Source organism: Vigna angularis, chromosome 2 (assembly GCF_016808095.1).
Source record: "Vigna angularis cultivar LongXiaoDou No.4 chromosome 2, ASM1680809v1, whole genome shotgun sequence".
Taxonomy (NCBI): Eukaryota; Viridiplantae; Streptophyta; class Magnoliopsida; order Fabales; family Fabaceae; genus Vigna; species Vigna angularis.
This window is the reverse complement of record NC_068971.1, coordinates 5,431,124-5,452,617: the sequence shown is the minus strand read 5'-3', so window position 1 is coordinate 5,452,617 and position 21,494 is coordinate 5,431,124. Positions and strand designations below refer to the sequence as shown.

The following is a 21,494-nucleotide window of genomic DNA, read 5'->3' as shown; positions in this document are numbered from 1 at the left end:
ATGGATATCTTTCAACTCACAAAATCCATTCCTCTGTTGGAGAATCGATTCTCCACCTTCATCTTCATCACTTTTTTTCTAAAAGTCGACCCAATCCAAAAACAAACACATTCAGCCACCACTTACTTCACCTATAACAAATTTGCAACTTCTTAACAACAAAGACGACACCTTTCTTAACATTTCCAACGAACAAAACCCTCAGGAAACATAACATGTGCTCTCCAGGAAATCTCTGCTTAGCCTCTTGCATGCGAGTCGTCGTACAGCAAAAAGTGAAAAAGTTATTCAAGGAAATGTTAAATTGTGAAGACCATATAAGTAAATTGATCAGTCTACAACAACACTCGCAAATCCGTCTCAATTTTGCTTCATAACTTTTATATTTATATTTAATATTTATTTCCAATTATTTCTACTTATTGTTTTAGAAAAAAAAATAATATATATCTTTTATGTTGCAAATAAGATATTATTAACAGATGAACATCTTTATAGTATATAGTGAAAACACTCTCACTACTACCACATGTGTGTTTACTTTTCTTTAGGATAAATAAAAGTAATAATATTATTATTATTGTAATTATTATAATTATAAAATTAAATATACATAATTTTATAATTTTATTGTAAATAGATTTTATTTATTTTGTATGTAACTTTTTAATTAATAAAATAGTTAAATTAAAAAAAACAGTTAAATTAAAAGAAACATAACTTTTATTTAAAAGATATAATTGGAAAATAAATTAGACATAAAAAGGATGAACTAAAGGTATATATAATAATTAGTGAAAACATATATCCTACATAATTAATATTTTTATAATAATAAAAAGAAATTAAATTAATATTATTATTATAATCATAAAGTCAAAATATTTTTTGTAACTTATTATAAATAGTTTTTATTTATTTATATATAATTTTATAATTAAAAAAATGTTAAGTTTTAAAACACGTTAAATTTAAAGAAACCATCCTTTAAAAAAGTGTAACTAATAAAATAATTATTTTAATTTTAAAAAACATTTATTTAACGGTAAAACCGGAAAATAAAATGATAAAATTATTATTATTGTTGTTATTATCATAACTATAAAATAAAAATAATTTTTGTAAATTTAATGTAAATAGTTATTATTTATTTTGTAGATAGTTTATAATTAAAAAATAGTTAAGTTTACGAAAACATTTAAATTTAAAGAAACAATCAATTCATGGATAAAATAATTATTTCAATTTAATAATAAAAAGATTTATTTAAAGAGTAGACTTTGAAAATAAATGTGGACACCAATGTCGAACATCCTTTATATATAGATTTTTCATATATAGTGTTGTCAAAATGTTGGAATCCGTGAGTTAATATGGTCCATTATTGGTTTAGGCTGGATTAAGTTGAAAAATAATTTAAAATTTTGACATATGTCAATTTTAAGTCTGATCCACTAAGAACCTGATCCACTCATGTTGAACCTATGGTGAGGTAGGTTGACTTAGTAACCCACCTATTGTTTTTTTTAATGAAATGAAACAAAACATTGCAACCCTGAAAAAATGGTCAATGTTAGGACAAAAATAACTGATATGTACTGTACTATAGTTAACTATACTATATTATACTTAAAAAAACTGATCCACTTTTACTAAAAGTTCAGTATACTAGTTTATGGTTTAGTTTTTAAAAACTGAACTTATAACAGTTTCGGTTCAGTTAACTGTGAGAACTGTATCTACTCTCTTCTCTTCTCTAGTTCCGTTCAATTGCTCCGTCTTGCTAAAAAAACGTTAATATTAATAAAAGAAACCGTTCAAATAAAAAATTAATAATGAATTTTTTAAGACAAAATTTTTTTATCACAAATTTTTATATTCTTTTATCAATAAACATATATTATTTTTTAAATAATATTATTTTAAGTAATAAAAGTAAAATATATTTTTTTAAATTTAATTTTATTAAATGATTAAGTAATATAAATCATAAAAAAAAACTATATAAAAAAATAATACTTTAAATATATTATATTCTTTAACATATTAAATATGTAAAAATATGTTAAAAAAACTTTTAATGATATTAAAATGTGTGTAAGCGCACACACTAAAATAACTATTTATTTTAAAAATCAACTTACTTTAAAATAAATATCAATATTATTATTTTTAAATGATAGTATTTTACATACTAAAACTAAAATATATTTTTTAACGTTAAATTTTATTAAATGAATATATAATAAAATATCATAAAAAAATAGTAATGTAGCAAAAATAATTAATATTATAGAAATATCAAATGACAAAAAAATTAACAAAGGTTTATTAAGAGTAATTTTTCTAGTATCATCTTTTGTTATATTATAATAATTAATAAATATTAGTTTAATTTTTACATAATAAAATATAAATAATAAATAATTGATTAATAAAACAATTTTACGAGAGAACAAAATAAATATAAATAAAAAATTATTTTAAAATAAAATAAGTAGATAAAAAGATAAAATAAATTATATACACATATAAAACAAAAAAATATAAATAAAAAATTAAAAAAATAAATATAAAATTAAAATAATATTCATGACAAAATAAATATAAGTAAAAAAATAAAAAATAAAATAAAAATAAATAAATAATAAAATAATTTTCATACACATATAATAATAAAAGAAATATAAATAAAATAGAAAATAATAATATCAAATAATTAAAAAGTTAATTTGTAAGACACTTATGAATAAAATAAAATAAATATTAAAATAAATTTCAATTAAAAAGAACAAGTATTGTTATACTATTCAGTTTAAAAAACTAGTACAGTTTATAAAGTAGTACAATTCAGTTTAAAATTAGTATAGTTAGTAGTTCACTTTAGTTTATATTGTAGTTTAGTACAATTTAATATAGTTCAGTTCAGTTTGATAAAACAAAAAATAGTTCAGTTCAGTTTGTCTGAACTGTTTTACAGTTCAGTTTAGACAAATTAGTTTTTAGTTTAGTCCAGATTTTAGTAGTACAGTGTAGTTCAGTTCTATTGCCCACCCCTACTCATTAGAAGCAAGTTCTTAAGCAAAAGTTTTATATTCATGTTGTCTTTTTACCATTGTTAACTTAACCAAACAATAAGCTTAATGCTTCACTTTAAGATAATCTTCAGTTTCACCAAAAGTTGTGTTTTGACTTTGCTGGCATAAGGAACTTGGTAATTTAAATGAGACTTCAATAGCTTCTGAACCCACTGTTTCTTAACTTGGTAAAATATTGGTATCATGTTTCCAGTCTTTCTATAATAAACATTTCGTGAAAACATACAAGTTCAAAATGATTAGATTTCTATATTTAAATCACTGTTTTGTTAACTTTACGAGTCATACAAGGTCTAAAAGCATAAAAGATATTCCATAATATATTCAAAGAATCATTATCTGAATTGTAATTATTGAACTATCCAAACAGAGAGAGATTAGGTAGACGGTGTGGATTTCATACTCTATCTCTTTTGCCTTTTCTGATTCCATTACTTTACCTCCTTTTCTCATTTTATAAGATTGGTTATTCCTCCAAAGTCTTGCTAGAATATCATTAACCATATTGGAGAGGTCATGTCAAATTTGTTAGGTTAGGAATTTAAAGCGTAATGATAAATAATTTATAAATAAATGTTACTTTAAAAAGGGAGATTTAAAAGTTGTGTCTAATCTCATTTTATAATTTCTTCTCCTGAATTATTAACTTATAAGATGGACTTTTAGGAAGGTTTTATTGAAAAGATATTATATAAATGCAACTTCAATCCAATTTACATAAATGATTAATATAAATTTTAATTCAAAACTTTAAAGCATAACATTTATAAGTCCATTTTTTTATATATAGTGTTTAATTTAATTATTTTTATGGACGGTCAGATTTTCATGTTATATTTTTTCAAGTTTGATGTCATATAGTTTCTTAAAGTTTTGGCACCATTGTGGTCATGAACTTACTGAAATGACAAATGTAAAACACTTAACAAATGACTTCATGTATATTTGGGATGTTTTAGTTTTCATATTTTTAATGTTGTGTATACACCAGTGGAGAAGGTGAAATTGTGGGAGTTGTACATATTTACTTCAATATATATTTGTGAAGAAATGAAAAAGATGATTTGAGGGAAGGAAGGGTGATCTTGAGGATAAAAAAAACACTTGAAAGTATACACTATTTACATTCGTACTTTTACGTAAATATTTTCGTATTTTTGTAAAAATCTCATGCTATAGTTTTTGTTATTTTACTGTGTACAGTGAATTAGAGATTTGTCCTTGAAACAGTGAAACAACTTTCATCATGCTAAAATTTACCTTTTTTTTTTAGTTTCAACAAATAATACATCCACTTCTAATAATTATAATAATTAATAATAGTAGTAATAATAATAATAACCAAATAGAAATAATAATAATAATATATTAATTTCAATTATAGGGATAAAATAATAATATTATATTTTAATCTATTAAAACATTTATTTTATTTTATTAAACTTTTAAACAAATTTTACCTTCAAATCTTTTCATTTTCACCTTTAACTTAAAAAAAAAACATATCCTTTACTTTTAAATTCATTAATTTCATCTATTAACTCTCTTTTAAATCCATATCCTGAACACAGCACGATTCTAGAGCACTGAGATTGATATATACAACCTACTTTAGATATATTTCCATTTAAGTGACTAGCTTGGTATATGATCACTTAAAGAAATTTAAAAAACGGGATTTTGGAAGTGGATTACTATAATAGAAATCATGAATCAGAGCAGGAGAGGAACAGAGATAAACAGTACTTATAAACATGCAGGAAAAAAAATGTTATTATCTTATTGAAAAGTTACAACATAGAGTCATATAAATAAGACTGAACAGAAAAAAGAGAGAAAACTAGCTGAGTACCCCAAACAGTAAGGAGTAAACAATCTAAAGAGAAAATCAGGCAACAGACAACCCAAATTGTGGATCAGTGTTTTGGACCTTTTTCCTATCATTGCTAGGGTTTGATAGAGTGGAGTACAAATTACAATGGTCTCAGGAGTAAAAGATTCATCCTTACTTTTATGTATGACAGTTCAAGATATTTAAAGGTTAATGGTTGATCCTTGTATGTCAGAAACTATGTCTCAACACAGAAAACAGTGAAATGGAGACAACCTGGCAGTTAAAATAAAATTTATTTCAGCAAAATAATTTTTTAAAATGAAACAAAAATTATGGATAAAAAAAGAAGGAAATTTTTTTTAAGAAAAAATAGTACCAAATTTTTTTTTATAAATTAAAAACAAAGAGAATAATAATTATATATATATATATATATATATATATATATATATATATATATATATATATATATATATATATATATATATATATATGCGCGCTCTGGTATTATCCATTTGTTTTGGAAAAAAATACCAAATTTATTATATATGAATAATACTCATTATTTTTAATAGGATATGATATATAAGTTTATTTGTCATTTTATTGTACCACTAGTAAAAAAAAACATTTTCTAACGTGCTATATACACCTCGGTTTTACTGAAACCAACCGAAGCGTATAAAAGCGCGATGACATTTTCGTAAATATTGAGTGGTTATGTGTCTCGGTTATAAATGAACCGATGCTTATAGATGTTACTGTCTCGAGTAAAAGACCAACCGAAGCATATAATATAAATTTTGAATGGTTTAGGCACCGGTTTGGTGCAACCGACACATATAATATAAATTTTAAATGGTTTAAGCACCGGTTTGGTGTAACTGAAAGGGTTTAGGCACCGTTTTGATATAACCGAGGTAATACCCTTATGTTAAAATCAAAACACCAAATGAATTTCTCTCTCCACTCTCGCGATTCTCATTTGCCTCCCTCCGCCTCCGATTTCTCTTCTCCACCAAACCCCAGCATCAGGGCGCCACCATCACCAGCCATTACGATCGCCGCAAGCACCGCTGTTCAACCACGCCGTCGGCCGCTGCCGTTCCACGGTGCTCCACCTTATTTCTCTCATCTTCACGACACTGCTTCCATCCACATCAGCCATTCTCTCCTTTCCGATTTCCTACGTCTTCACTCTCGAGAGAGGGATCTCCTCATCGCATGCCTTTCATCGTCATGGTAAGCCTTTTGCACTCACAGAATCATCTTCATTTCCTCTATCCTTCATTTTCCACCGAAACATTCATAGATCTAAACCCTCAGTTAGGGTTTCTTCTCCTTTTCACCATTTCCCTTCGATTCCACCGATTAAAACCTTGCTTTCACCGTTAGAAACTTTTTCCACCGATTAAACTTTGATTTACACCAATCAATCGGTCCAGAATAGGTTTCCTTCTTCTTCTAGGGTTTCTATCAAGTTTAATCCTTTGTTTCTTATTCTTCTTCGACTTTTTGTCATTTCCGTTGCACTATTGCCAGTCCAACAATCTGTCATTGACAACCTTTGGATGTGTTCAATTATTTATTGTTGTTGTAGAGAGCTGTGCTAGAACCTGCAATACAGAGATGTCATCAACGTCGAACACGACGCCGATTCTAGTAAGGTTGATGACCTTGCCAGTGGAACCACATGCGATGCCTTCCCAACTGTGGCAGCAATCAGACGAAGGTGTCTAGGAATCTAGCAGTTTTGAAGGGTCAAAGATGATCCTGCTCTTTGAGAAATTTGTTATGGATAAATTTGGATTTTTAGGGAAGTGAACCTGACAAGGACTAGCCTTGCTCCTACGTATCTCCACTTTTAATGGAGAATCAAGGATCACGTAGCTCTGGCTGGTGAAATTGTTTGTTTGCTTGAAAGTGTTGATGTTTTTAGTTTTTTGAAGATTTTATATTTTTTGGTATTTTTTGAGAAAAAGAAGGTGAAAAGGTTTTTTAGCCCAAGGACGATGCGAGCGATCACACATGTGCTTAACCCTTTAAGACATATTTTTATAATTTTATTTGAGAAAGAAGAAAAGGTTTTTAGCACAAGGACGATGCGAGCGATCACACATGTACTTAACCTTTAAAATATTTTTTTTTGGATTTTGATGTAATATTTAGATTTTTGCGTAATGAGCACTAGGCTGATGTGTACGATCGCACGAGCACTCACACAGCTTTTTTCTTATTTTTTATTTTTTTGCGTAATGAGCACTAAGCTGATGCGTACGATCGCACGAGTACTCATACGGTTTTTTTTGTTTATTTTATATTTTGGATAATGAGTACTAGGCTGATGCGTACGATCACACGAGTACTCATACCGATATTTATATCATTACATGTTTTTTAAAGTTTTATATTTTTTTTTATTTTCTTTTTATTAAGAAAGAGAGGTGAGTTGAAATATTTATGACATAAAAAATGTGAAAAAGCATAGGATAAAATTATGGTAGAAAACAGGATAAATTTATAAACTAAAAAAATGATCAAAATGCATATAAATAGAATGAAAAGAAAATGTGTCCCTTGTTGAAGATTTGAATGATGAAGCAAGACTTTGCTTGTAATAAGTTGTGAGAAGAGATAGATTGATGGTGAAGAAGATGAATTTATAGTAGAAATGTGGTATGGGATTTACTATGTTTAGAGGGATTAGGAAATAGTAAAATGTGAGAGAAAAATGAAGTAGAGTTTTGGGATGGAATGAAGAGGTTTTGAAAGAGAAGAGATGAATATTATGTAATTGGGTGTATGTGAAGTGAAGAGAATGTAGGTATTTATAGAGTTAAGGATGAGGAAAGTTGATGAATAAAAATAATATAATAAGTTGGTGGAAAATTTAGATGAAATAAAATATAATAGAAAAAAGTAAAATAGAAAAAGTTAATGTGAAAAATAAGTGAAAAAAATAATATAAAAAAAGTTGGTGGAGAAGTAGGTGAAATAAAATATAGTAAAAGTTAATGTGGAAAATAAGTGAAAGAAATAATATAAAAAGTTGGTGGAGAAAATATGATTAAAAAAATGTAAGTGAAATAATTAGAAAAGTTGGTATATAAAAATTAATATGGAAATAAGGTGGAAAAAGTGAATGAAAAAAGGTAGATTATGTGGACTGTGATATGGAGGGTGATGTGGATGGTGATGTGGAGAGTGGGGTGTGGTAAGAGAAGATGGGTGGTGAGTGATAATGCTAAATTTTACCATATTTTAAGCATCATTTTAGTAGCAAAATCAACTCCTTTCTAACTTATAACTTGCTTAATCCTCTTGTTTTGTCTTGTTTTCTATATATTTGTGTTTTTGGCTACTTTGATGTACTTTCATCAATAATCCCTTATTTTGTAGCTAAAAATGAGCTTGGAAGAGTCTCCAACAATGTATAGAGCAAACCAAAGCAAGCACATGCAGAAATGACCATCAGCAGCGCAAGAACGCTCGTCGCAGAGGGGACGCTCGCCCAGAATAAGTGGACGCTCGTCCAGAGTGGAAGCACGAGCGGACGCTCCTCTAGAAAGGCAGAAGAGGACGTTCGTCCAGCCAGGCAGGACGCTCGTCCAGCGAAGAGAGAATTGGACGTTCGTCCAGCTAGCAGAAGTGGACGTTCGTCGAGCTAGCAGAGAGGACGCTCGTCCAGAGAGAGTTAAGAAGACGCTCGTCCAGAGGGAGAAAAGCTGACGCTCGGCAGCGAGAAGTGGACGTTCGTCCACTTTCATCTTCCAGAGAGTTTCACGCCCGGGCGTGAGAAATGGGGCGCCCGGGCGTGACTTTCCAGTGAGTCTCGCGCCCGGGCGCGACTGACAGAGGGCGTCGGGCGCGATTTTTCTGATGTGGCAGACCAGTCTATTTAACCCCAAAACGCGAAGGGGAAACGATCTTTGGTTCTTTAGAGGTGCGATTTCACGGCTGGAGCTCATGGAGGGCGTGAGGAGCTTGTGGGAACATCTCCTCCTCTTCCTTTGGGTCTCCTTCTTCATCCATCTTCCATTCTTGTAAGCTTTAGGGTTCTCCATGGAAATGGAGAACCAAAACCCATCTTTGTTGGGATTAGTTGTAGCCATTGAATTCTTGTGTAATTGTTGAATGATTTGATTATATATATGCCTTTTCTATCAATTGCTAGTATTCTTGTTTCCAATCTTAAAGCTTGCTTGTAATGGGGACGTTCATGACTTGATTTTAGGGTTTTATGGATTATGGGGACGTAAGATGAAACCCAGAACTGAAATAGGAGTCCTTGTGGGTCATTGATTCTAGGGATGGAAGATGATTCACATGTTGTCTTAGATCCTAGCTCTTTAATGCGGGTTTTGCTTGTTAGATTGCCAAGGGATTGGGGTTTGATAAGGAAAACCTAGGCTCTTTCACCTAAGGGATTAGGGCTAGAGTGTTTTAGTGGATTGACTTTAGTAAATTGATAGAGAGGAGATGAAATTGATTTTACACAAGAGTGCATTGGTAAAAATTAACCTTAACATTGTCATTTCATACCATTTCTAGTCTTTTCCATTTCCAAGTGCCTTCAATACCAAAGTCCAACCTTGTAATTATGTATGAATTTATGTTTCTACACTTGTTCTGTAAATTGATGTTATGTTCTTGAGTCTATATGAGTTGTTAATCGCACAATTCTCTAGTATTACGAGTCTCTTGGGAAAACGATACCCGGTCTTACCGGTTTATTACTTGAACGATTCGGTACGCTTGCCGAAATCGAGCCCAACAAGTTTTTGGACTAACAAGTTTTTGGCGCCGTTGCCGGGGATTTGGGGATTGAACCCGAGTCCTAGCAACGGCTAACAAGTTTTGGGTCATCAAGTTTTTGGCGCCGTTGCCGGGGATTTGGGGATTGAACCCGAGTCCTAGCAACGGCTAACAAGTAATTGGGTCATCAGTGAGGAAGTAAAAAAGTAAGAGATTATTTTCGGCCATTGGATTAAGTGTTTAAAAGAAAATTTGGGGGTGCAAAAAGTAAAACAAATAGTATTTTTTCATTTTGTTTTTTTTTATGTTTTTTTATTTATTTTTGTAATGAATTTAATTTACTCTGACAAAATTGGGTGTTGACAACAAGATTCAACTCAAATGATAATTTGTACAAAAAGTTATAAATAAAATAGTAAACCATGTCAAAGTTGACAACATTATGTTTTACATTATAACTTCAACTTTTTTACAACTTGGTAAATCTTGAGCTTCTAGGGTCTTACATTTTCTGCTGCTCAGCTACTACTCAGCCCAGGCAGTTTTAATGGCATTCTAAAATTTAAGTACTTGCGTGATTTCAAAGGCACCCAACATGGGTATTTGCTTCAAATTGATATTTTCTTGTCTCAAAACATGTTCCCTTAAGTTCGTGCTTGTTTTCCTCCACTAAAATTGTTTCCTATTCATTTATTTCACACACTCAAACAAATATATTTGAGGTAAAACAAGCATAAAACAACTAAAATGCAAAACAATACAAAATACATTGAACTTGAGGACAAAACATCATTAAAGCTAGGAAATGGTTGATTGATTCATGACAATAGACACATAAAAATAAGTAAAAATGAATATTATCACTAGACTTAGCCCAACTCAATTAAAGGTGGAATATCTCTAACTAGGATGAACACAGACTTACCCTTACTCTGAATGAGTTAAGCTAGCCCTGACCTACTCGAATAAACTTGGACACATGTATACTTGACTCGACTAGGCTAACAAACCTCGACTAGGCTAACAAACCTCGACTAAATCTAACAAACCTTGACTAAATCTGAGTTTGGATCAACTTGTCTTAACTTAGACCTGAGTTGACTTGGTTAGATTCGACCTATTATTGATCGAGTTAGACTTGACCTAGTCTTAATTAAAATAAATCTAATCTTAATTGGACCATTTATATATTATTTTCTCACCTTAGTTTACAAAGCCACTTAATATCACAAATATCTTCACAGAAAAATGTCATCATTTAAACAGTGATCATGTATTTACTTTTATATAAACATAGTTATATATGACTAATAAAAATAAGTAAGTTAATTATTTTTATCGTTTTTTTTAAATATACTTATCAATTCACTTATATATGACTAATAAAAATAAGTAAGTTAATTATTTTTATCGTTTTTTTTAAATATACTTAGAATATCAATTCACTTTTACGTTAATAGTTATTAATTTGTTATAGTTGAAGTGAAGTGTTAAATTCTAAAAATAGTATGCATCACTATCAATAAACACTGTTCTTTTTAAACTTTAAGTTTTTTTTTTTATTACTAGCATTGATAAAAATAAAATTAAAATGAGTTTCTAACAAGTGTTATTTAATGATAGATGATGAAATATTTGATAGTGGAAAATTCACATTTTAAATTTCATTAAAAAAGATTATATGATTCCTTCGATTAATGCATCCGTTTTCTTAGTTCTCAATTTCTCACTGAAATTAAAAAAAAAACTGAGAGTAAATATTTGAGAGTAAAATAATTTGACACAGTACGACAAAAATTATTTAATCTATAACATCTGTTCCTCTATACGTGTCTTTTTTATGTAGAGTAATGATATCATGATACACTTTTACGTTTATTTGACATAAAACATAAGGATAAAATGGTTATAAAAGTGTAATTTTTTTTATTTTTTCAAGAAAGAAGAAAGTAAAAAATAAGAGAAGATAGTGTCAAATAAATGTAAAAAATTTAGGTGTATCAAAAAAATTTTTTTTTTTGGTGTTTTATATCTTCAATGCCAAATCAATGGGAAAACAATCTTTAAGACGTCAACTTTTCTCTAAGCAACTTTTGTTCAAAAATTGAGACTTCAATAATGCAAACTTTGAAAAACTTGGATGCCTTTAGGAAAGAGTGGAAAAGTGTGATGTCTTATGGAAAATTGCAGTTTAGCAAGGTCTTTCTTTCTTTCTTCCTTTTGGTTTCCTATGATCATTTATGCTTTACAATTTGAATTAAATAATGTCTCTTTGAGAAGTGATATCATATCAGCGACATCATACCCTTTTGTTTTTTTAAAGTAAGACATGTTTTTCTACAAATGTGATGTGTGATAAATGACTTCACTTTTTTGTAAAAGAGTTTGGCGTTGTTCTTATCGTTAAGTTGCAATTCTCTATAACAGAATTACTCACTAATTAATTATAAGAACCAACAACACAACTTTTGGATAAAATATTTTACCTTTAAGAAACCCACTTCATAAATGTTCAATGGTTTAGTGCTAGACTTTGAAAATGTAGTCAAGTGTCAAATGCACACTACTTCCTAAATCTCCTTTATAAATATCTTCTAGCTTCAACCTTTATCCTCACCAAAATACATCTTCCTCTTACAAAAATATACATTTTCTTATTATATTCTTGATCCTAAAAATCCACTTATACTTGAACCATGCAATCCATCAAGATTCTAGCCTGCTGGAGGATTCTTTACTGGTTTATTATGGTATTTGTAACACAACTTGCTTGTTTCTCCCAAATCCTTTACTTGGCTTCTATTGCTATCTCAGTCACTATTGTTGATGAAGCTGTAGCAGAGAACAGTGAAGCCAATGCACTGCTAAGGTGGAAACACAGCCTTCACACATCCAGCCAAGATATCTTGTCAACATGGAAAGGTGTTACACCATGCAAATGGGAAGGAATTCATTGTAACAATTCCAAGTCCATCTCCACCATAGATCTTGCAAATTATTGTCTCATAGGTACCCTTAACACCCTCAACTTCTCAGCTTTCCCTAACCTACTCATCCTAAATATCTATAACAACTCCTTTTATGGGACCATTCCACCACAAATTGGTAACATGTCCGGAGTAAATGTTTTGAATCTTTCCACAAATCATTTCAGTGGTTCCATCCCTCAACAAGTGTGGACACTAAAGAGTTTACAACGCCTTGATCTGTACCAATGTCAACTAAGTGGAGAGATTCCTAATTCCATAGCAAACTTGTCCAACTTGACATATCTAGATTTAGGCTTAAACAGTTTTTCTGGCCATATTCCACCAGGGATTGGGAACCTGCACAAGTTGGAGTATCTAGCTATTAAAAATAATCAACTTCTCGGTTCCATTCCTCAAGAAATTGGAATGTTGACAAACCTTGGGTCAATGGATTTGTCAGAAAATTCTCTCTGTGGTACTATCCCTGAAACAATAGGTAACATGAGCAATTTAAGTCAACTTTACATTTCTAACAACTCCCGCCTACATGGGCCAATCCCATCGTCCTTATGGAACATGTCCAAGTTGACAGTGCTCAACCTTTATGGCAATAACCATTCTGGATCAATCCCTGCTTCCATAGAAAATTTGGGAAATTTAGATCAACTTGGACTTGATCAAAACCAACTTTCCGGTCCCATTCCTTCCACAGTTGGAAAGTTGACCAAGCTTACCTATTTGTTTTTAAGCTTCAACAATTTTTCTGGATCAATTCCTCCCTCTATAGGAAATTTGATCAATTTGGAAACGCTTGGTCTCGAAAGCAACAACCTCTCAGGAACAATTCCTGCCACAATTCAAAATTTGAAAAGGCTCACCTACTTAGCATTGGCCGACAACAAACTTAATGGCAGTATTTCACAAGTCTTGAATAACAATAATAAATGGCTTTCCGTGTTACTTGATGGGAATGATTTCACAGGCCATTTACCACCTCAAATTTGCTCTGCTGGGTCCCTAGATGCCCTTATTGCTTTCAACAACCGTTTCACCGGTCCAGTGCCGGTAAGCTTGAAGAACTGTGCTAGTGTTACTAGACTCCGATTGGAAGGGAACCAATTGGAAGGAGATATATCACAAGATTTTGGTGTATATCCAAATTTGAACTACATTGATTTGAGCGACAACAAGTTTTACGGCCAAATTTCATCAAACTGGGGTAAGTGTCCTAATCTTGATACCCTAAAGATATCCAACAATAACATTTCTGGTGGTATACCAGTCGAACTCGCAGAGGCAACCAAACTTGGCAAGCTTCACCTTTCTTCTAACCACTTGAAGGGAAAGATTCCAAAGGAATTAGGCAACATGAAATCTTTAATTGAACTCAAGATTAGCAACAACGATCTTTCTGGAGACATTCCCAAGGAAATTGGATCACTGCAAATTCTCGAAGAATTGGATCTTGGAGATAACCAGTTGAGTGGAAAAATACCAGCAGAAGTTGTAGAGTTGCCTAAGTTACGGAATTTAACTTTGAGCAATAATAAAATAAACGGAAATATTCCCTTGGAGTTTCGCCAACTTCAGCCTCTTGAATACCTTGATCTTAGTGGGAATTTGTTGACTGGAACAATACCAAGGCAACTTGGAGCGGTGATCAAACTGAACTGTTTGAATCTCTCTCGCAACAATCTTTCTGGAAGTATTCCATCCAGTTTTGAGGGCATCTCAAATTTGATTTCTGTCAACATATCATACAATCGGTTAGAAGGACCACTTCCCAAAAATGGAGCCTTTCTTAATGCTTCAATTGAATCATTGAAAAATAACACAGGTTTGTGTGGGAACGTCACTGGGTTGATGCTTTGCCCAGCCAACCGCAATGAAAGGAAGCACAAGGACATTCTTCTGATATTACTTCTCATATTGGGTGCTCTTGCATTAATATTGTGTGCGGTGGGTGTTTCAATGTATATTCTTTGTCGAAAAGCAAGGAAGAAAGAAGCCCAAGGAAAAGAAGTATCAGAAAATGCATTGTCTCAAGAAGTGTTTTCCGTTTGGAGTCGTGATGGAAAAATTATGTTTGAAACTATCATTGAAGCTACCCACAATTTTAATGACGAATATCTCATAGGTGTGGGAGGACAAGGAAATGTTTACAGAGCTGAGTTCCCTTCAGGTGAGGTCTATGCGGTGAAGAAACTTCATCTAGGAACAGATGGAGAGAAGCCTAATTTTAAAGCTTTTGAGAATGAAATTCAAGCTTTGACCGAAATCAGGCACCGTAATATTGTAAAGCTATGCGGGTTTTGCTCACATCCACGATTCACATTTTTGGTTTATAAGTTCATGGAAGGGGGTAGCTTGGATCAAACCCTAAGCAATGAGAAAAAAGCATCTGCATTTGATTGGGAAAAGAGGGTGAATGTTGTTAAAGGTGTGGCCAATGCTTTATCCTACATGCATCATGATTGCTCACCTCCAATAATCCATCGTGACATATCGAGCAAGAATGTTCTTCTTGATTCACAGTACGAAGCTCGTGTCACTGATTTTGGAACAGCTAAGATTCTAAAGCCTGGTTGCTCTTGGACGACGTTTCAAGGCACATTAGGGTATGCAGCTCCAGGTTAGACACCACCTTTTCTCATTCTTAGAAATATTGATGGAAATTATTTTTCAATTAATTTACACTATTTTATGTTCAAATACTGTTTAAACACTGTTCACTTGAAAAGGTATTGGATTGATCGATCCCAAGGCAAGAACTAGTATGTGCCAATACCAAAACCTTTCAGAAAATTAACTTAGCGAACATGCATGCAGCTTATATAAAATGTTATGCATCTGTTCATGCTGCTTAAAACAAAATTTTCATTTATTGTAGAGTTTGCCCAAACTATGGAAGTAACTGAGAAATGTGATGTATTCAGTTTTGGTGTGCTTTGCCTAGAAATCATCATGGGGAAACATCCGGGGGATCTCGTTTCTTCGTTGTTATCTTCATCTTCAGCAGCAATAACTCATAATTTGCTACTACTGGATGTGCTAGACCAAAGGCCTCCTCATCCTCTTAAATCAGTTGTCGGGGATGTCATTTTGGTTTCAAGCTTGGCATTTTCTTGCTTGAGTGAAAATCCAAGTTCTCGCCCAACAATGGCTGAAGTGTCCAAAATGTTAATGATGGGGAAATCCTCGTTACCAGCTCAGTTACCCATGATTAGACTTGGACAACTCCTCTAATGCAATATTGAACAACAACAGATTTCTGTTTTGCTTGTTTTCTTTGTACACCATTTGTCCTTTATCTTAGGTTGTAAGCTATGTTTGTTTTGTGATCGAAATAAGTCATGTAGAATTTACTAGAGAAGCTAGATTTTCTGGTTTATATAATAAGGGGTTGGATAATGATTTGCAGTAATCACCTTGTCACAAAACTTTATGCGATATGGTTGGTGGAACCGATCATGCATTTGTACAATTTATTGGTTTGAATAAAAGTTAATCTATGAATTAAGTCACTATTTTTGCCACTAGATATTTTATGGACATTTTGGCTTTTTAGATAACACGAAACTAAGAAGATGGTGTATACTAGTGATTCACTGTACTTGTGGTCCGTTTTTTTATCTCTTATTTTTAAGTCTGCTTTAATGAGTGCCTTCAACCTTTTTAATCGGTATGGTTATGTATATAATATCATGAGTTTAAGAAAGTATAGGTTACACTTTTTTGCTTTATTAATAGATTGGACTTGATGTGATCACAACCAAATCTAGGTCAATTTGAGTTAGGACTAATTCGTTATGATCTTAATCGAGTTAGGCCTAAGTAATTTTGATTAAAATAGCCTTGACTTAATTTTAATTGAACTGATCTAGACCAACTCAGTTCAATGTAAATTAGTTTTGACTCAGATAAACATCAACATCAGTTCAATGTAAATTAGCTTTGACTCATAAACATAAACGTGATGGATTTAAACAATTTTGACTCAGTCTAAGTTTAAATAAACTACCTGAGTTAACTTGGACTAAGTTTAATCTATTTGGACTAAAACTGACATGACCTAATCTAACTCAACTAAACATGGGCCATTATGAATTTATCTTTAGTCAAATAAATATAAACTTACCTGATTCAGTATGATCTTGAATACAACTTAATACTAGGTTGATACTAGGTTTGACCTAATTATAATAGGTTGAACTTAAAATATAAAAATTTAAATTTAAATTTGAGAAAAATATATTTAAATAAACTTGGAATAATATAAATTTAAATAATTAGAATTAAATTTCACTCTATTTTTTTTTCTCACCTTAATTTACAAACCCACTTGTCATAGTTGTGCTTGAGATTCCACTATTATATCCCGGAAGAGAAAAATGACATCATTTAAACCCTCATGTATTTACTTTTTTATAAGCAAGTTAATTATTTTTGTCATTTTCTTAAAAATATCGTTATAATATCAATACACTGTTATATTAATCGTCATTAATTTTTATAGTTGAAGTGAATTATTAAAGTAAAAAAATACTATACATAACTATCAATAAACATTGTTCTTTAAACTTTTTTTTTTAATTAGCATTGATAAAACTGAAATAAGTTTCTAACTAGTGTTATTATAATGATAAACATGGAAAATTCGCATTTGTTATTAAAAAATATTATAGAATTCTTTCAATGTAAAAACATAGAAAATAATATTTTTAGAAATATTATGAAAGAACTAAAACCATAGAATTGTAGAATTAAAGAATTGAGAACTGAGATTGAAGAACTAAAACTGTAAAATGAATTCTTGTGATGAACTCTTCAATGTGAAGGAATCAGTTTTCATTCTATTTTCAAGTATGTTGAATTAAGCTCTTTTCTCCATCTTTTTAAAAAATATAAATATTTATTCTATAAAAATTACTAGCAGCCAATATGTTAAACTTAGCAGAAAAGAACAGTACCAAAACAACAAATTCATGCACCTGAGATAAAGGAAAACAATATTGAAAACAGCCACAAAAACAAATTGTTATTTTAATCCAACGTAGTTCCTTGTAGGATTAGATACGTTGTTCATGACCAGTTTTCTTATCCAAATGGGGGGGAAGGAACTGTGAACACTGATCGGTGCTTGGATAATTTCGAGGACATATATGAGGGACACATTCATAATATTCAAATAAACTATTTTTTTTAATAGACATGTATATCTGATTCCACAACACAAACCACAAATATAACCCACAATTCTTAAGTTTCTCCAATAGCACTTATATTACAGCTGCTGAACTGCTACGTGTAACCAAAGTCAAACCAAGCCAACAATCTCTCCATGCACGATGTACTTGTACTTCTTCTAGTAAAAAGACCAAATAAAGCCAAGCCACCTTTTTTTTTTCCCACTAGCACTAACTCCATTAAAATTCCTTCATCACTTTGCTCTCTTTTTTGTTCCCTTTTGACTTCAACTCTCATCATCACTCAAATCTAGGGCTTACTACCATTTAATCCACACTCACTTCCGAACGAAAGACATTTTTTTGTACTTTCTTGCATGTACAATGTAAGTGAACAATCTGAGAAAATACAGAAGAGGACTGTCATGAATGTGACATATCCACTAGAGACGCTTATAAATATATTTGAGACTGGCTCTGTCTCAAATCAATAGCATCGAAGATAAGATTTGGGAAGAGAAACAATGGAGCAACAAGGAAATGGTGCTTCTTCATTTGCCAGTGCTGTGAGTCTTGATAAGCTTGGAGTGTCTTCTATACCTCAACGTTATGTTCTTCCACCATCACAACGACCTCATCTTCCACTATCAACCACTCTTCCCATTATAGATTTGTCTACTTTGCGTGATCAATCTCTTGTTTCTAGATCAACCATCAATGAAATTCGAATTGCCTGCAAAGAGATAGGATGCTTTCAGGTATATAAAGCACCTGCTCAATCTGCATATCATCTTTTCATTGATGCAACAAACACAAACCTTTACGTGCATTTTTTTATACATGTGCATATATATGATAATTAATTATAGGAGCTGACATAGGATGTATTTTAAGTGCAAGGTTCTATAAAGACATGTTATACTATGTTATATATTTACGTAAGACTTCACTTTTGTAGGTTATTAACCATGGGATTGATCAGTCAGTGATGGATGAAGCCTTAGAAGTCTCAACACAGTTCTTCAACCTTCCTAGTGCTGAAAAGATGCGTTTATTTTCTGAAGATGTACACAAACCTGTGAGGTATGGAACAAGCCTTAATCAAGCCAGGGATGAAGTTTACTGCTGGAGAGATTTCATCAAACACTACTCTCATCCAATATCGGATTGGATTCACATGTGGCCTTCAAATCCGTCAAATTACAGGTATTACTACAAAAGGAAGTTTTGAAATCTCCATGAGAATTTTACTAACAAAATAAAGGTATGGTATCAAAAGTTTTCCAAATAAACCTGTTTTAATTAAAATAAAAAATAAAAAATTGCTGCTGCCATAACGAAAGCTTCTCTTCACGTATAAAAGATACACATCTAATGATAATAATAACTCATACACAGAAGTTGTGTTGCAGGAAGAGCATGGGAAAGTACGTAAAAGCTGTGCAAATTCTACAAAATCAACTGCTGGAAATGATTTTTGAAAGCCTAGGGTTAAACCGCAGTTACTTGCATGAAGAAATCAATGGAGGGTCGCAAACACTTGCAGTGAATTGCTACCCTGCATGTCCAGAACCCGGTCTCACCTTAGGCATCCACCCTCACTCTGATTACGGATCCATAACTGTGCTGCTCCAAACTCGTTCAGGCCTAGAAATCAAGGACAAAAATAACAACTGGATGTCCGTGCCGTTCGTTGAAGGAGCACTTGTGGTGCAGTTGGGTGACCAAATGGAAGTTATGAGCAATGGACAATACAAGAGTGTGATTCACCGAGCAACGGTTAATGGGGATGAGAAGAGGTTTTCCATTGTGAGTCTTCACAGTTTTGCAATGGACAGAAAGATGGGTCCTGCAGTGGAACTTGTTGATGATCAGCATCCTAAGTCCTACAAAGAGTTCTGCTTCAGGGAATTTCTGGACTTCATTTCCTGCAATGATATTACAAAGGGTAGGTTCGTTGACACTTTAAAGTTGAACAAACTTTAGACATACTTAGATGGTCTAAAGCCCATCAATAGCAAGCTGTTTGTCATGCGTAGTTTTCATGGAGTGGTCTAAGCAATAGGCATATTTAAGTATAAGAGTCATTTTTTCCTTCTTTTTTTTTTCCTCCCCTTTCGTTATGTACTTGAAATAAACAAAGCAATAAATAAAGTGATAAAAGACACCAACATGGCACACACAATCTAAAAGACTAGAGTCCTTCTTGATTAAACTTTTAATAGTGTGTTTTTATTGCGGCTCACACTTAGTTTAATATATATATTCTAATATAACTGAGGAAATTGGTGAATTCAATGAACCAAAACTACAAACACCTAATATTCACCAGTACTATTTGAACAAAAACAGAAAAAAAGAAAAACTGAGTTTCAATGGGTTATAACAAATTGTGGCAGAAAAATAGATTGAATTCTCTACACGTGTGTAGTTTAAAATTCAAACCACGTTTCAGTGTGAAATGGTTATTTGCAAAACAAGAATCTACCTTCAGCAATTTAAAGGACTCGGATTGCCATAATATCGAAGTCCTCAATCTATATTCTAACCATAATATGTAAAGTTGGGCGTTAAAGAAGAAACAGTACTTGAAACTTTACCCGGATTTTCCCTTAGTTTCTCCTCTTCTTTTCTTCATCGCTGAAAGCCCTTGTGTGGCAGGCCTGTAAGATGAACACTCCCTAACGTTATTTATGCCTAATATATAGCATTCCTCCGTAGTTTACACGTGGAGAAGAAGAACATCGTGGAGGCTCGTCTACTCAACGCGTAGAGGCCATGTTTTGGTTTTCTTTCCTTTCTCGTGGAGGCTCCTCAGCTCAACACGTAAATGCACCAAATCGTTGTTTATTTATTTTCAAAACAGTGCCCTGTTTTCTTTTATTCTATATGCCTTTGTTAATTCTTACGTTCGTGTTCATCTTAGCCAACATGACTCGATCAGACACATGCGCAGAGTTTCCTCTAATCATGTGGAAGGTAAGCAAACAATCAAACTTTGGATGAGGTAAGTTAGAAAGGTAAAGAATTTAAAATATTTTACTCTAAAATAACTTGTTTGGTTATTAGAAAGAAATTCCAAATATAAATCGAGCTCAATTGATTTATATCAAAAGTTGAGTTGAGTTAGTGCAGAGTAAAAATCAAATCGAGTTGGCTCGGATTGAAAGATATAGTTGAATTAAATTACTTTATTTAAATAAAATAAGATAATTTAATTACTCTATAAAAAACCTATTTTAAGTAAAAGTAATTCAATTGTAAGTAATTCAAATTTTTTAATTTAAACTTCTTCATCCAAATACAAGATTGAGATGTATACTTGATTAATGTTTTTATTTATCAGCAAAAGAAAAAAAATGGTATATGCAAGTGGTACAAGATGTTAGAATTAATTAACAAATTAATTCTATTATGTGATTCATTTGAAAAACTATGATATATTTAATAAAATATGAAGACATATTAGTTGTTATGAAAACTCATAACAAAGAAAAAATAAAAATAAACTTACTCTAACTAATTTGATGGAGTTGGTTAATAAAAAACTTTTAGGGTTTTGTTTTTGTGTATCAGGTTTCTTCACTGTACGTCATCAAGAAAGTTGGAGAAGAAAAAGAAAGGTAAAAAGATATATTGAAAAAATAAAATT

General features: G+C 31.6%; 2 protein-coding genes and 1 long non-coding RNA gene across 4 annotated transcripts; 2 read left to right on the top strand and 1 right to left on the bottom strand.

Annotated features, from left to right (window-relative positions):
- Positions 1-12,324: 12,324 nt before the first annotated feature.
- On the top strand, positions 12,325-16,154 carry LOC108328549 (MDIS1-interacting receptor like kinase 2). 2 transcript variants are annotated; one of them, XM_017562429.2, is made up of 2 exons: positions 12,325-15,288; positions 15,547-16,154. In XM_017562429.2, the coding sequence occupies exons 1-2, from the start codon at positions 12,384-12,386 to the stop codon at positions 15,900-15,902; spliced, it is 3,261 nt and encodes a 1,086-aa protein (XP_017417918.1). In that variant the 5' UTR covers positions 12,325-12,383; the 3' UTR covers positions 15,903-16,154. The 2 variants fall into 2 exon arrangements, with proteins under 2 accessions (XP_017417918.1, XP_052728109.1); XM_052872149.1 differs by having other exon boundaries at positions 15,593-15,749.
- Positions 16,155-17,834: 1,680 nt separating this feature from the next.
- On the bottom strand, positions 17,835-20,577 carry LOC108328034 (uncharacterized). Its single transcript, XR_001832076.2, has 4 exons — positions 20,443-20,577; positions 19,426-19,770; positions 18,919-19,054; positions 17,835-18,575 (listed from the first exon to the last, which is right to left on the bottom strand). It is a non-coding gene; the product is annotated as an uncharacterized LOC108328034 (long non-coding RNA).
- Positions 18,367-20,013, top strand: LOC108328033 (2-oxoglutarate-dependent dioxygenase 21, chloroplastic). The gene is made up of 3 exons (XM_017561808.2): positions 18,367-18,600; positions 18,801-19,048; positions 19,255-20,013. Exons 1-3 carry the CDS (start codon positions 18,367-18,369, stop codon positions 19,826-19,828), a joined length of 1,056 nt encoding a protein of 351 aa, XP_017417297.1. The 3' UTR covers positions 19,829-20,013.
- Positions 20,578-21,494: the final 917 nt, after the last annotated feature.